This window comes from Dipteris shenzhenensis, chromosome 31, assembly GCF_047967505.1.
Source record: "Dipteris shenzhenensis isolate YYH24624 ecotype China chromosome 31, Dip_SZ_1.0, whole genome shotgun sequence".
NCBI lineage: Eukaryota > Viridiplantae > Streptophyta > Polypodiopsida > Gleicheniales > Dipteridaceae > Dipteris > Dipteris shenzhenensis.
The window spans coordinates 19,016,335-19,033,193 of record NC_141626.1 but is presented as its reverse complement, the minus strand read 5'-3'; the positions used below and the strand labels follow the sequence as shown (position 1 = coordinate 19,033,193).

General features: G+C 39.4%; 1 protein-coding gene across 1 annotated transcript; it reads right to left on the bottom strand.

The window, feature by feature from the left end:
• Positions 1-15,348: 15,348 nt before the first annotated feature.
• LOC147881154 (galactinol synthase 1-like) lies at positions 15,349-16,654 on the bottom strand. The gene is made up of 4 exons (XM_087402338.1): positions 16,370-16,654; positions 15,903-16,217; positions 15,693-15,827; positions 15,349-15,576 (listed from the first exon to the last, which is right to left on the bottom strand). The coding sequence occupies exons 1-4, from the start codon at positions 16,652-16,654 to the stop codon at positions 15,349-15,351; spliced, it is 963 nt and encodes a 320-aa protein (XP_087258464.1).
• Positions 16,655-16,859: the final 205 nt, after the last annotated feature.

Here is a 16,859-nt window from a genome sequence, read left to right as displayed (position 1 = left end):
CAAAATTAGCCTAGTTATATCATTGAATCCAAACTATACACAAACTGGTTGACTAGTTAGAGATGGCTTCTTGTCACAATTTTGAATGGCATGTATAGCACTACAATAGTGAAAATTTTCTAATTATGGGGAAACAAGTATACATAGAAATTCTAGTCTAGGAAGGGGCAGCCAATTATAGAAGTGACCTATCAAGGACACAATTCGTGGCCAAAAAATAGAAGGGGTAGGCCAAAATTTGAGGGAAACCACCCCTAGCAAGTGCAAGTTTAGTCTAAGGCACCCCCAAGTATGGTGATGAACAGAAAATGTGTCCGGCTAACTCTAGCTAAAGATGGTAACACAACTAGGTTGAATCATTTAGCAGAAATAGATATGTTTTGAGCTGAATTCGGCTGTGCTTTTCTTGAGGAGGTGATTATGCTGAATTGGCCACAGTTCACAACAAAATTATGTGTTGAATAGTAGCATGAAAAGGTACAATAGGAGGAGGGTGAGTGTCCTCAAAGATGCAACAAGTTTTCAAGAAAGAAACTGCACATGGGGGATGAGATAGAATCAATGCAAAACCTAGGAGCTTTGATACCATTAATGGTAATTAGAAGAACATGCTCAAACTATGTGAGCATGAGTGATTGAATAGAAATTAAAGTACGTCCACTTGATGTCAGTCATGATAACATAAGGTGTCCTAGATGCCACAAGAGTACTAACTATACTAAGTGTCCTAGAAGGACTACAATCAGCATCTGGCCTAATCTAGCTATCCTACAAGACATACGAGAGCCTAGGATTGCAAAACCTAGGAGTTTTGATAACATTGTTGGGCATTGGAAGCACATGCTACAAATTATGTGAGCATCAGTGATCAAATAGAAATGAAAGTATAGCCACCTAATGTGAAAATAAAACCCAAGGTGTCCTAGGTATCACAAGAGTACTAACTATACTAAGTGTTCTAAAAAAATTACAATCAACATCGAGCCTAATCTAGCTAGCCTACAAAACATCCCAGAGCATAGGTAGCAACATTCAATCTCAAAGCTCACTACACCAATTTAGCTCATTTTCAATGCTTTTTTCGATGGAAAATACACTTAAAAAAAAAACTTCGATATACGTATTAAAAAAACACCGATTTTAGCATGAATAAGGAAGCACCGATATTAACATTGTTATATGAGTCAAAATTGCCATTGATATATAGTTTTGATACTCATAGCAATGGGAATATTGACGGTTTCTGAGTTTTGTGTAGGTCTCTTTCGATTCTTTTTTTGACGACGGTAATATGGACTTTGAAACACAGTTTTTGACAACAATGCCGATGCTAATATCGACGATGGTAAAAAATCTTGAAGCCCTATTGACAGTTTTTTTTTGTGATAAAGATTTTCTAGGGTAGATTAGGGCTTGGCCAAAAAGCCCTAATTTGCCCTTATATAAAGGTATGTATTACACTATAGTGGCCATTGTATTGTATTGTTTAGAATTATTCATTAGTAAATTATCGTATTACATTGTATCAGGTAAAATATTGACAATATATACAAGTCTGCATTGTCTCTGTATCTCCATCATTAACAGGCAGATGGGTAGAATGTAGTACTGCTGGTCCTCGGTTGCTCCCATCCTCATCCTTGTCCCTATCCTCTCCACTCCCATTGGTGCCCTCTTCACTATCATCACGTCCACTTGTGCCCTCTCCATGTGTTGCAACATCTTCATGGTGAGCATCTTTCAAGTATTCATCTCCATCATCCTGTTCAACCAGTCAGCACATGATTTTCATGGTTAGTATATATATCTTTGAGAGCATTTCTTAAAAAATAAATGTAATAAGGGCTTACATTGAGGAATGGTACAAATTCTTCTCTCTCTGTGAATAGGTTCATCAGAGCTTCCGTGTTATTGTTATGCATACTTGTACTCCTCATCCATACATTCTCGGCCCATTTTCATAAAATAACATCATTAGAATACACGTTAGTTTAAGTGATTGTCATTCTCCCAATTATTATACAATAAATGATTGAAAGAAGAGGTACTTACAAAAAAGTTTTAGAAAGGTGGCCCTCTCGCTAGAGCGCCAGCAGGATCGGCCCACTTTAGTCTTCCTTGCTACCGCCGCCTTCTTTTGTTGAGCATATGTTTGTGGGTCATTTAACTTCTTTTTAGCAAGTTTCGAATCTTTTGCATGGACCCAAGTAGGCTTGGATTCCTTAACCTTAGCCTTCATACAGATATGATCTTTTTGCAACTTTAGCACTTGGGCCATTTTATGTAGCATCCAATGGTTGTCGAGAACTCAAGGTCCTTAGATGGCATAGGGAACTTTCCCTTTAATGTATTAAGGATATAATCCTTTTGATTTTGTGGATGATTTCCAAAATCCATCAGCACACTCTTGAATTCAGAGGATACAAGCCCATGCATTCAGTTTATAACCTGGGTACCTCTGGAATCCATTATTATTTCATCATTCCCTATTAACCTCATTAGGGGGGGGGAAGGTTTGGGAGTCGACTTGACTCCCCCCAATAGCATTGCCTATACCAAAGCCCGATCGTCTATGTTGATGATGGCTATCTCTGTCCATAGGTCCACCTTTGACAATGCCTTGGGAGATCTCTATGAAGGTTGACTAACCTGACACTCGCTCTCTCTCCTAGTCCCACTTGTGCAAGAGTCTTTTGATAGTATTGGGATCTAGCTTCGCGAGTAATTTGCAAGCCTTCTTTGGGCTACTATTCGAGGTAGTACTAGTAGAGGAGGGTGTCTTCTTACCACTTGATCCTCTGGTCAGCATCCTTCATGAAATGAAATGGAGGGTTTATTTAAACTTTTAAAAAGATTTTATTCAAAATTTAGAATGCAGTCTAATTAGACATGCATATGCTTAAAGCTTAAAGCTTTAAAGCATATGGATAAAGCTTTGAAGCATATGCTTCAAATCAGGCATAAAGCTTTAAGGAGAAAACAAAAGAAAATAGAAAGGGAGAAAGCAGAAGAAAACAAAGGCCAAGCATGAAAGAGATTTCATCATCACTTGTTTCTCTTGATATTCTTGAATGGGCTCGCTTCCTACGTTGCTATCTGAATTGAGAGATTCTTTGGAATTTCTCTCCTTGCATGCACTGTATTGGTGGAATGGTTGGTGCTTGAGCCCTTAGCAGATGAAATGGGATATGAATATTCTATTCCCAAGGTTGAAAAAAAGGTTATCATTTGTCAATTAAGATGGCAAGGTAGAAAGCGAGTCCAATTAAAAATATCAAGAGAAACAAGTAATGATGAAAATGTTTTCATGCTTGGCCTCAAAGAAAGCCTATGGCATGATGTTGGATAAACAACCACAACACCTTTGTATCCACCATATCTTATCTTAAAGTTTTATGCATAAATCTTTGAAGCATGTCCTTAAAGATTAAATCTTTAAAGCATATGCATGTACTTCAAACCAAATTGCCTTGCAAATTCAACTTATGAAACACACATATGTTTTGAAAGAAAGGGAAAGCATATGTTTAAAGCCTATTTTAAAAAAGCATACATTCATAAAGCCTAACACTCATTATAAATCTAATTAATTAAACATACATAAATGTCGAGAGAAAGGGAGGAAAAGGAGAAAAGAGAAAAGGTAAAAGGGAAAGAGAGGGAAGGGACAAAAGAGAAAAGAGAAGAAAGAGAAAAGAGATGGGTGAAAGGAAGAGGGAGGAAGAGAGAAAATGAGAAAAGGGAAAAATAGGAGAAAAGAGGAGAGAAGGGAAGGGATGGAGAAGGGGAAGGAAAGGGGAAGGAAAGAGAAAGGGAAAAGGAAGGAAAGGATTTAAACAGAAAGGGAAAGGGAATGGAAAGGGAAAGTGAAAGGAAAGGTAAAGGCAAAGGGATGGAAAGGGAAAGGGGTAGGGGAAATGGAAAGGGAAGGGAAGGGAGAGGGGAAAAGGGAAGGAAAGGGATGCAAAGGGAAAGTGAAGGAAAGGGAAAAACAGGAAAGGGAAGGAAAGAAAAACTCAAGAAAACCAAAGAAAATCAAGATACTTGGTGAAAATGGATGCTTGCAAGGTGTGGTGGTCGTCCTTGGTTGTGGAGAAGTGCTTCCAAGATGTGGAGATCCTAACAAGCTAGAGAGGATCAGTGAAGGATGGGAGAGAAAAATGAAAGAGACACGATAGTATCATGGCCATTGAATCCCATTTTCATAGTCAAGAACAAACATTTCCATGTTTTTTCTCATGCATCCGCTCTTCTGGTTCTAAATTATGCACAGTGGTATTCTAGTCATGCAAATGGGACCCAATGGCTAGGATGCTTTGAAAGGGACTTAGACTCACGTAGATTGAGGTTTGTGCAAAGTATCATGGCCATCTAGTCCCATTTGCATGGTCAAGAATGAACACTTCCATGTTTTTGCCCATGCATCCCCTCTTCTGGTTTAAAATAATGTTTCTTGACCATGCAAGTGGGCCCGTGCAAAGTATCATGTCCATCGGATCCCATTTGCATGGTCAAGAAATAATGCACAGATGGTATTCTAGTCATGCAAATAGGAATTGATGGCCACGATACTTTGCAAAGGACTTAAATGCATCCCCTCTTCTAGTTCAAAATAATGCACCGGTGGTATTCTAGTCATGAAAATGGGATCTGATGGTCATGATTATTTGAAAGGGACTTAAAATCACCTAGATTGAGGCCCATGCAAAGAATCATGGCCATCAGATCCCATTTGCTTGGTGAGGAACAAATATTTCCATGTTTTTGCCAATGCATCCCCTCTTCTCATTCAAAATAACGCCTCGCTAGTATTCTAGTAATACAAATGGGACTAGATAGCCACCATACTTTGCAAGGGACTTAAACTCACCTAGATTGAGATCTATACAAAGTATCGTGGCCATAGAATACCATTTTCATGGTTGAGAATGAACAAATTCCATGTTTTTACCCATGCATCCCCTCTTCTAGTTCAAAATATTGCCTCGGTGGTATTATAGTCATTCAAATGGGAGCCGATGGCCAAGAGACATTGCAAACAACTTAAAATTACTTAGATTGAGGACCATGCAAAGTATCTAAATGCACATCAGATCCCATTTGCATCGTCAAGAACGAACATTTCCATGTTTTTGCCCATGCATCTGCTCTTCTAGTTCAAAATAATGAACCGGTAGTATTTTAGTCATACAAATGGGATCGATAGCCATGATGCCTTGTAAGGGACTTTAACTCACCTAGATAGAGGCCGATACAACGTATCATGGCCATCGGATCCCATTTAAATGGTTAAGAATGAGCATTTCCATGTTTTTGCCCATGCATCCCCTCTTCTAGTTCAAAATAATGCTTTGGTGGTATTTTAGTCATTCAAATGGGACTCAATGACCACAATACTTTACAAGTGACTTAAAAGCACCTAGATTGAGGACCGTGCAAAGTATCATGTCCATTGAATTCGATTTGCATGGTCAAGAATGAACATTTCCATGTTTTTTCCAATGCATCCCCTCTTGTGGGACTCGATGTTCATGATACTTTTCAAGGGAATTAAAATCACCTATATGGAGTCCTGTGCAAAGTGTGATGGCCATCGGATCCCATTTTCATAGTCAAGAATGAACATTTCCATGCTTTTACGCATGCATCCCCTCTACTGGTTGAAAATAATGCCTCAGTAGTATTCTAGTCATACAAAGGGGACCCTATGGCCATGATACTTTGTAGGGGAGTTAATATCACATATATTGAGGCTTGTGAAAAATTTCATGGGCATCAGATCCCATTTGCATGGTCAAGAACGAACACTTTCGTGTTTCTGTCCATGCATCCTCTGTTCTAGTTCAAAATAATGCACCGGTGGTACTCTAGTCATGCGAATGGGACTCGATGGAAATGATACTCTGAAAGGGACTTAAAATAACTTATATTGAGACCCATGCAAAGTATCATTGCCATCAAAAACCATTTACATGGTCAAGAACAAACATTTCTATGTTTTTGTCCATGCATCCTCTCTATTGGTTTATAATAATGCCTCGGTGGTATTCTAGTCATACGAATGGGATTTGATGGCCACAATACTTTGCAAGGTGTTAAGCTCACCTATTTTCAGGCTTTTGAAAAGTATCATGCCCATCGGATCCCATTTGCATGGTCAAGAACAAACATTTCCATGTTTTTGCCAATGCATCCCCTCTTCTAGGTCAAAATACTACATCGGTGGTATTCTAGTCATGAAAATGGGACTCAATGGCCACCAAAATTTTTGAGGGACTTAAAATCACAGATATTAAGGTCTATGGTGAGGCCCGTGCAAAGTTTGATGGCCATTAGATCGCATTTGCATGGTCAAGAATGAATGTTTCTATGTTTTTTTCCCATGCAACCCCTCTTCTGGTTTATAATAATGCCTCAGTGGTAATGAAGTCATATGAATGGGACACGATGGCCAAAAACAATTTGTAAGGGACTTAAAATCACCCAGATTGAGGCTTGTGAAAATGATGATGGCCATCAGATCCCATTTGCATGGTCAAGAATGAGCATTTTCATGTTTTTGCACATGCATCCCCTCTTCTGGTTCAAAATAATGCCTTGGTGGTATTCTAGTCATACAAATGGGACCCTATGGGCATATTAATTTTATAGGAATGGAATCTCACCTAGAATGCATCCCATGCAAGGTATCATTGCGATCGTATCACATTTTTATGGTTAAAACCGATCATTTTCATGTTTTTGCCCATGTATCTTCTCCTCTAATTCATAATAATGCACCGGTGGTACTCTGGTCATCCAAATGGGACCCGATGGAAACGATACTTTGCAAGGAACTTAAAATCACCTATATTGAGGCTCCTATAAAATATCATGGCCATAAGATCCCATTTTCATGGTCAAGGACGAACATCTTTATTTTTTTGCCCATGCACCCGCCTTTTGATTCAAAACAATGCACCAATGGTATTCTAGTCATGCATATGGGACCCAACGGCCATGATTCTTGAGGCCCATGAAAAGTATTATGGCCACCTATATCAAGGCCCATGCAAAGATCATGGCCATTGGATCCCATTTGCATGGTCAAGAACAAACATTTCCAGGTTTTTGCCCATGCATCCCCTCTTCTAGTTCAAAATAATGCCTCGATGGTACTCTAGTCATGAAAATAGGAATCAATGGCCGTGATACATTGCAAGGGGCTTAACATCACCTATATTGAGGTCCATTCAAAGTATCATGGCCATCGGATCCCACTTCCATGGTCAAAAACTAACATTTCCAGGTTCTTGCCCATGCATCCCCTCTTTTGGTTGAAAATAATGCCTCGGTGGCATTCTAGTCATAAAAATAAGACCCAATGGGCATGATAGTTTGAAAGGGACATAAAATCACCTATATTAAGACCCATGAAAAGTATCTTGGCCATCGGATGCCATTTCCATGGTCAAGAATGAATATTTTTATGTTTTTGTCCATGCATACCTTTGGCTCAAAATAATGCCTCAATGGTATTCTAGTCATTCAAATGGGATTTGATGGCCAAGAAACTCTGAAAGGGACTTAAAATCCTTCATTTTTAGTACTTGAAAAGTATGATGTCCATCAAACCCCATTTGCATGGTCAAGAATGAATGTTTCAATGTTTTTACCCATGCATCCCCTCTTCTAGTTCAAAATAATGTACTGGTGGTATTCTAGTCATTCAAATGGGACTAAATGGCCATTATACTTTTCAAGGGACTTAAAATCACCTAGATTTAGTCCCATGCAAAGTATTATGGCCATCATATCCCATTTTCATGATCAAGAACAAACATTTCTATGTTTTTGCCCATGCATCCCCTCTTTTGGTTTGAAATACTGCCTCGGTGGTGTTCTAGTCATACAAATGGGACCCAATCACCACCATAATTTGCAAGGCAGTTATATTACCTATATTGAGGTTGGTGAAAAATATCATGTCCATATAATCCCATTTGCATGGTCAAGAACGAACATTTCCATTTTTATGCCCATGTATCCGCTCTTCTAGTTCAAAATAATGCACCGATGGTATTCTAGTCATGCAGAGACCTGATGGCCATGATAGTTTGTAAGGGACTTGAAATCACCTAGATTTAGGTGAGTGCAAAGTATTGTGGCCAATCGGATCCCATTTGCATGGTCAAGAACGAATGGTTCCCTGTTTTTACCCATGTATCCCAATTCATTTCATGTAATAACTTTCCTTGCTTGTATGTGACTTATGTGAGACGATGAAATTTTTCATGTAGGGAGATCAAATTGTTTCGGGAAGTTTGAGAGCACACGCATTGCATAATCATCCTCACGAGTCGATGTTGACCCAAGGATATCGAAACACTCAAAGGGAAGATGGAGAGTTGGAAGAGCAACATAATAGAAGTAGTGAAGAGGAACATGCCCTCATTGAGGATGAAATAATGCAGGACATGATAAACACTTACTTTGATGCTCCTTCACCACACAATGAAAGAGATGAAGATGTGGAAGTGAATAGGGAGGATAACATGAGCTCTGAAGAGGAGAGCTTGCAATGTGAAGAAAGCACCATGTTGTACGAAGGGGCAATCCATTCTTGTCTTGCTTCCATTCTTTTGATCTTGAATTACAATCAACTTTTGGATGGTTAGATGCTACCGTTACGTCCCTCCTTCGGTATTAGTATTGATGTCGTCTAAACTATAGTTTCATGCATGACTTCCAAATTGTTGTTTCACATTCATTGAATGGGTCAATGTACCAAATTACTCCAAACACTAATTCCAAAAGGAAATACAATGCCTGACTCAAGGAAGGATGCAAAGAAGATGTTGGCATTAGGAATGGATTAGAAGCCAATCCATGCATGCCCAATGATTGCATCCTTTACAAAGGAACATACAAACACTGCATAAGCTGTCCACAATGTGGTGCATCTCGATATCGACAAGACACACAAGGAGACAAGATTTTGGGAAGGGCACTGTGACACATGCCAATCCTAACACACATCGCACATTTGTTTTGTTGTTGATTGTTAGCTAGACTTAAGGATTGGCATTCTCAAAACCGCTTGACGGATGGAATATTGAGGGTCCTTATGGATGGAAAGGCTTGGAGACATGTAGAGAAGAGGTTGCTAGATTTTGGGCTTGAGCCTCATCAACAAGGCCTCATCATTTGCATCTTGGTTTGGCTATGGACGGAGTTAATCCCTTTGGACATCAATCCACATCGTGGTCCATGGGCCAATAGTAGTCACAATATACAATATTTTTCCTTGGATGACCATAAAGAAGGGGCATTTGATGTTGGCACTCATTGTGTCGAGCAAGCACAAGGTGAAAAACATGGATCTGAGCCACTTTGGTGGATGAGTTGCAAATATTATGGAATGGCATGCAAGTTTATGACATTTCAGAGCCTTTGGGTCAACATCATTTTCAAGTGAAGGCATTGTACTGTGGACCATGCATGATTATCCTTGGTTGCATGATTGCTTAGGTACCAAATTTCTATTCCTCTCAATTCTCTTCTGCCTATTCAAATGCAAGATGTAACTTTTGCCGATCCTCTGTCTCGTTGGTGTTTCACTTCTACAAGATGTAGCTCGTCCTCGCATTTTGATAGGTCTCCAAGTGTATGGATACTTTGTGTGTCCAAATTGTGGAGATAGTTGTGCACTCGGCCCTCAAAAGATCTAAACAAGGTGATAAATGAAAAGCACATGTGATTTATTCCTATGGACCATCCATATTCTATGGATCCATCTTTTGGGGGGCCAAAATTAGCTATTGTTCCTCCAGTCATGAAGTTCGAGGATTTGTTGGGAGTTACTTTGGCATGATCAAAAAATCCAAACACCTCCACCTAGCATGCAATGTCTCTCCATATTTAATACTCTTCCTTACTGGAGACAACACAACATCATATATCTGTTGGACCTAATGCATATATTCAAAAATGTGTCTCAAAGTTTGTGAAAACACATGATTGGGGATAGAGACACCCCAAAGGCACGAGTTGACTTGAGAGTGATGAAAACCAAAAGAGACTTCTGGGCAAGAGAAAACCATGCGGATAGCATTGTTTCTATAGTATGTACTTCCAATTGCTTTGCGGAAATGTAGTACTAAAGATGCATCAGAGGTTGTCAAACAAGCTCAATGTATTTGTAAGGTATGTTAGAGGCTATACAAATGCATGCCAAATTTGTATGCTCATTGCAAAAGCAAGTTCCATTGCTTACCGACATGTAAATGCAGGTGGATATCATCAAAAGAGATCAAGAAATCATACATTACGCAAATGAGACTTCTCGCAATCAAAGCCGCATGTTTGATTGAAACAACATTTCCTACGAGTATCATGGACATCCAATTGCATTTGCTCGTGCACTTGGCACATGAAGTGGCATATGCAGACACTTTGCATAGGCGATGGATGTTTTTCTTGGAATGGTTTATGAAGGTGTTGAAAGGGTATGTAAGACAAAAAACAAGACCAGAGGGAAGCATGGCAGAAGGTTTCCTGGTGCAAGAGTCAATGCTTTACATTATGAAGTTTCATGTACAATTCATGCCAAACATGTCTCAACTTTGGCATGATAGCGATAACCCGCGTGTTGTAGGAGAGATCGAATAAGGGAAGGGAAAGCAGAAGAATTCGACTATTGCCTTGCAACAAAAAGTGAACACCTTTTATCTTTACAATTGTGGAGAAATGGAGAAACAACTCAAACAGTATGAACAAGAAAGAGCTAAGAGAGAGCAGGATAGAAAAGCTTCGCGAAGGGCCAATAGAGGTAAGAAGTATCCCCCAGAGTTATCAGATACGCCAACTAAATGCACCATTGATTGGTTGGAAGACACTCTTGAAGTTGCTAGTCGAAGAGAAGAGATTGTGATAGACATCGAGGAGGAATTTTCATGAGGTTCTAATCTAAAGGTATGTAATCTTTTTTCTTTTATTTACATTTGTCTACAACCTTTTTATATAGTTGCTAACAAGATTCCATTACCTTTGCAGTACCATTCGTTCAATGCAATGTGGGCGTATGGTAATCATTACCGAGTAGAGAAAATTGAATTTGTAAGGCGCGACACATTTGATCAAGGAGTCATGGATAATTTTTCATGAGAGTAGAGCTAGTGCGGGCGATACAAATCTCATCGTAGGCAAAATGCATTATGTTGAAACCAGACGATATATTTTGCAAGTGAACTTTATGAAATTCCAAGTACATTTATGTTTGATGTGAAATGGTTCAAAGACATTTGCAGAGGTGCTCAGGCTACGGTCAGGAAGGATTCAAGTGTAGTTTTTGCCATTGACTCAATAGAAATCTAGGATGATCTTACTGACACATTTGTGCTACCCATGCATTGCGAGCAAGTTACCATTTCTTATATGGATATCATTTGCTATTCAACCTCATCAAAGATTGATGAACATATCATAGATTTTTGTTTTTGGTGGTCTTTCAACCCGATTGAGTGGACAACCACTGGTGGTTTGTGATTCAAGTTGCACCTAGAAATCGACATGTATTTCAAGATGTGGAAGTAGAGAATGAAATGGAAGAGCAAGAAATAGATGAGCAAGGAACAGATGTGCTAGAAGCCAGCGCTACCAGTACCCCTTCTACTAGAGTTTTGGCAAGTGAAGATAGTTTGAGCTCCTCAGAGGGTTTCTCAGATACTGATTGTGAAGATAGTGGGAGAGAGGGAAGGAGTCTCACTTGCGGCTTTCTCACATACACAATGGGGGAATACACACACAGGTGGAGGCTGAAAACAGTTTTCCTCTTCTTAGTTGTGAAAGCCAAAAGAACTCTAGTACAAAGAAATAGAAGAACCCTATATGTGGGTCTCAAACCAAACTCAACTAACTAAGGTGGCATACTAACTGAGCCACGAACTAGAGTAGATAAGGATAGCTGTCATCCAGCTATTATTCGTGGGCAGTGTACCAACCGCATCTGCAGCTAACAAGTCGGTGACATAAATGCACAACGGTCACCCTGGCATATCACGAGTGGAGCTCGATATCTCAACACTGATTTGGGAGACCTTGATCTACATACTGAAGATGTGCAAGACTTGATCGAGAGGATGAGCATCAATCTCACAATGAAGATTCCAATGACGCTTCAAATGATTAATAAATGGAGAACAACATTGCTCTGATATACGTTGCAATGCGAAAACATTTCAATTTGATTTGAATTTTGGAAGGTTTACCAAGGATGATTATCGACGCTTTTTCGACATGCTGTGTTTTTTCCAGAGGATTTTTCAACTGAAATATCGGCACTAATCTAGTAGTTAACAATAATATCGACAAAAATATGGACATTACCACTTTTTGGCTATAATATCAATGAAACGATCCTTGGCCAAAAAAGTAAGTAATATGTGCCGAAAAAAAGTCACGTTGTAAAAGGAGATAATGCTAGTAATGGCTATTGGGACTTCATGATTTGTGATTCTTAATTGCCTCTCTTTCCTTCTCTTGCCACAATTTCCCCCTTACATTGACCTCGTTTCTCAGTAATCATGATGATTGAGAATGAGTGCAAGAGCCATGCATACATCATAAAAAGTAGGTCTTTCTTCTATCTAGGTGGAGACTATTTATGTAAACCATATATATCAGCTTGAGTTCAAGGCCTCTTTCCAAAACCCCTTATCTTATGAATATTGTATGGTTAAAAGACACCCCTCTCATATATAAATTTGTAAATTTTTTTCCATATGTTCTTTATGACATCACTTTATAAATGTGTGTGTTGGACTTAATTTAAAAATGTCATCCTTTGAAGTCACACGACCCTCAATTTTTTATGCTTTTGCTACTCATTTTGAGATGTAAAAGCATAAGAGTAACCCCCCATCCACATTAAGGTTTCTAATAGAGGGACTTTCTTGTAACTCACTCCTTAACACCAACTCCTGCAAATAAGAAAACCATGACACACTTCGTCTCACCTTCATTGTCAATCCTTTTCTTACTTCTCATGCTTACATTCCTACATTCTATTATGAGTTTGTAATTTCCACACATGGTTGGCATTGGTGTTGATAGCATATGCTTGAGGCAAACTATCACCCTCTCTTCATAACCATACATCTTTGATTTCATACAATGTAAAGCACTCCCAACTTCGTTTCGTGGATACTGACCTCCATATAAAGGAGTGGCATTATGTTTGAGAGAGAGCACTAGTGTTGTATTGAAGTGACAACACTAGCTTGTCTTTTGTTTGAGAAAAGCATGCATATATTTCGTATTGAAATGAGTGACCGTGCAGTCTTTTTTTGTCGTTAGTCTGAAGAAAAAATTTTGTACTAGAGAGATTGGAAATCCATGAGATTTTATTTGCATTTGTTTAACCTCGCTCGTTCATTGATGTTGTAAATTCATAAGTGTTTTTAACACTGACAAAAACTTTCTGCTTTAACAAACAAAACTGTAGCTAACCCATTGTCAATCTCAAGACCTGAGAGGTTTTGTGGATTATAATATAAAAGAAATGACCATGAATGATGTTCCAATGTGAGCCTTAACACTAGTTTTCTAGAAGGACATAAAAATGTCCTAGGACACTTATGTTTTGTTAAATTAGCAACTTCCTAGAATTATTCAAAAGCATCCATAAGCTATTTTGGGGTTTTTATTATCTACCAAAATAGCTTATATGCTAGAAAAAACTTGGAATTATTATGGATTGGAGCTTGCACCTATTACTTTGAGTTGTACCGAAAGTTTTAAGGTCAGCCTAACACCAAAATCTCAAGTTGTTTTCTCAGGCTTTAGATAAAATGGCCATCCTTCTTCATTAGAATGAGTTTTTTTAGATTTTATAAGTTCTAGACTCTAACGATAACTATAACACATATGTTTAGATTGCTTTGGAGCTAGATGATCATACTTGTTATGGCCTCAACCGCAATTTTAGAGAATGCTGACAGCGAGGCAAAATTTGATCTTTTGCAAACTCTTTGACACGTATAGCAAGTTCCAAACTCAACCATACTTTGTATATGTCTTGAATAGGATATTATGGAGTAGTGGGAGTTTTACGGGGACCTAATATCATGTAGAATACCAAATTCAAACCGTATTTCGACTGTTCATTATGCTGTAATTCATGCTAAATTCAAGGTACAAGGGTTAAATGGTATCATAAGAGCCTTCAAGACTTTAAATTATACTTATAGGGTTCCTCTAATCATGAATGAGTGATACCGATTAAAAAATTTATATGCAAAACACTTATATGCGAGATAATTCAAAACTATAAAAGCGAGGTTTAATATGGAACCTGTTTTGGTAGTTGAGATTATGAGCACATAATCTTTTTAGATCTAGTCTTTACTGTGATTTAGTGAATTTACTTGTGATATAATATTGTTATAGTTAAGGTATAACACATTGTGGCTATTATGTGTAGTATATATAACGATGCTTCTTTATGAAATGCAACTTACAATGCAACCCGCTAGGCTAGCCACTCTTGTTAATTGATAAATCAATCTTGCCAAAATGAATTTTTAATAACTCTGTCACTCTAATGTGTTTTAGATACTTATGAACACTCTGTAAAAAATGATAGCTCATTGAAATCGTTTTTATTTTTAAGCATGCTAAATAGAGTTTCAAATTTGAGTAATGTTTGCATCAAACACTGTGTTACCATACATTTGTGAGCATTTTGTAATCACATGTAATAGTTTTTTGTGCTCCTTATATTTTTATAAAATATTCCTATGAGTCTACCTTAAGCTCAAGAGAGGAAATCACCAAAAAGCTCATCTACATCAAGTTGTGATTTTTTTTCCAAAACCTGAAAAAGACACCTGTTATGCTACCAAACTAGTGTTAAAAGAGTACTAGTAGGCAAGCAAGTTAACATTGAATCATAACACAGGGAAGAAGTTCCTAAGTCCCATAGCTTTCATGCAAGCAAGGTGACCTTGATACTTAGCAAAGGAGAAGAAATTCGAAGTCCTACACCTTGTCCATGAAAGTTGAGGGAAGCATGGGCAGAGAGGAATGTACATGTAACAATCAAAACAGTATAAAGAGAGCTCTCACGGAGAGTCTACGAGAGAGACAGCGATCTCCATTGCTTTGCACAAGCTCACACAAGATGTCTATGTAATAAAATCCATAGAGCATAGAAAGGATTCTCATAGCGAAGTAGAAATTAGATAGCGATCCGCATTGCAGCTCTCACATTATGTGCGCGCGCCTCTCTCTCTCTCCCCCCCCCCCTTGCTCTCCGCAATGAACCACAACACACTTTTCAAACTTTCAAGTGTTCGTTCTCCTATATCATTAATTCAAGCCGCAGGTGGTATGCGGCTCTCGGCCTCGGCAGTGTTGAATTTGGATCAAAGGGAAATGGGTGCACCTTTCTTTTGTGGCCGCCGAGAACAGAGCACCCGAGGTCGCGTAGTCAAGCGACTTATCGTTAAAGACATCCCACCATTTCTGTACCAGGACCTTTATATCTTCCCTGTCCGTAAACTGCTCCTTTCCCGTGAAACTCCAGGGCTTTGTTCCCTGCAGAATCCGATTATTGATTTGAGTGTATCATAGAAAGATGACCCCCGTTTGAATACATCTTAGACTTAGAATACGAGGCTTCGTTGAGAACACGACCTTTCCTGCAAACTTACCGCGGCACAGTAATGGATTGCTTGCGCTTTTCCCAATTCTACTTTATCGGGATGTCGCCAGAGCATTGCGACCATCAAGTTATACATCAACGGGAGAGGCGAATACTGCTTCTGGAAGAATTTGTTTAGGAAATCCTGTACACATTAAGCAGACGTTTCTTCAGAACGTACCATAAAGTCTATCCTCTTATCTCGTGAAGGATTGCTCACCTGTTCAGCAAACGGTGAAGGTGGCTGACTGTTCAATGCAATCATCATATCATCGAACGTCTTCTTGCTGGGTTCGTGAACGAACATCCCTGCATTGAAATACCTAGCCGGTGGCTCGCCGAGGTGATTAGGCCACGGATTCCTGCTGGGGCTTTGTTGGCACCATTTCACGTTCTTGGACTGTCCAAATCTGTGGTCGCATAGGCAATCCATCACAGCGTAAAAGCGACCATTTGGGAGATCAAACAAGTGGTCGATGTTGCACAACACTAGGATGTCGGCATCGAGGTACACCATTTTTTCGTATTCTTCGAACTGTATCACGAACTCAGCAGGGATTAGTTCATGCCCATAGTCTAATTTTCTCCAAGGCTAGGACGGTCTTTATGTGTTGCGAAAAATTGCTAATAACTCTTGCTCACGCCACAAAGCTACCGAAGACATCGTGGTCGGACTGAGCTACTCACGAGCCAGATTCCGAGCTTGGAGTAATTGACGATATAATACGCTAAAGCCAAAGCATGTGGATCGAGTCCCTTGGGCCGGATGGGCTCGACTTCTCTCACAAGGCACCCTTGCATGTGGAGAAGCTGTCTGAAGTGCTGGGGGACGTCGTCGAGGACGCCGACAACGAGGGGATAAGCGGAGTGAACTTTACGAAGGCTTTTAAAGAGGGTCAAGACGCCTTTGAAGTAGTCACCGGAACCAGCAAGGAAGGTTACGTAGGCGCGCTGTGGGGAGGAGAGGGCCATCGGGAGGATGAAGAAGGGGAGCTCAAAACTGGCTATGGATATGGGGATGGACTTTCAACAGCTGACGGCTATGGCGATGGAGTTACGAACAGTTCAAAAAACTCAATGGGAACGAAGAACCTTCAAAGTTCATATGTTAGCTTTAACGGCCCAGATTCTTCCACTATTACTATACCTCCTACGCCTCCCTTGCCGCCACGTATCG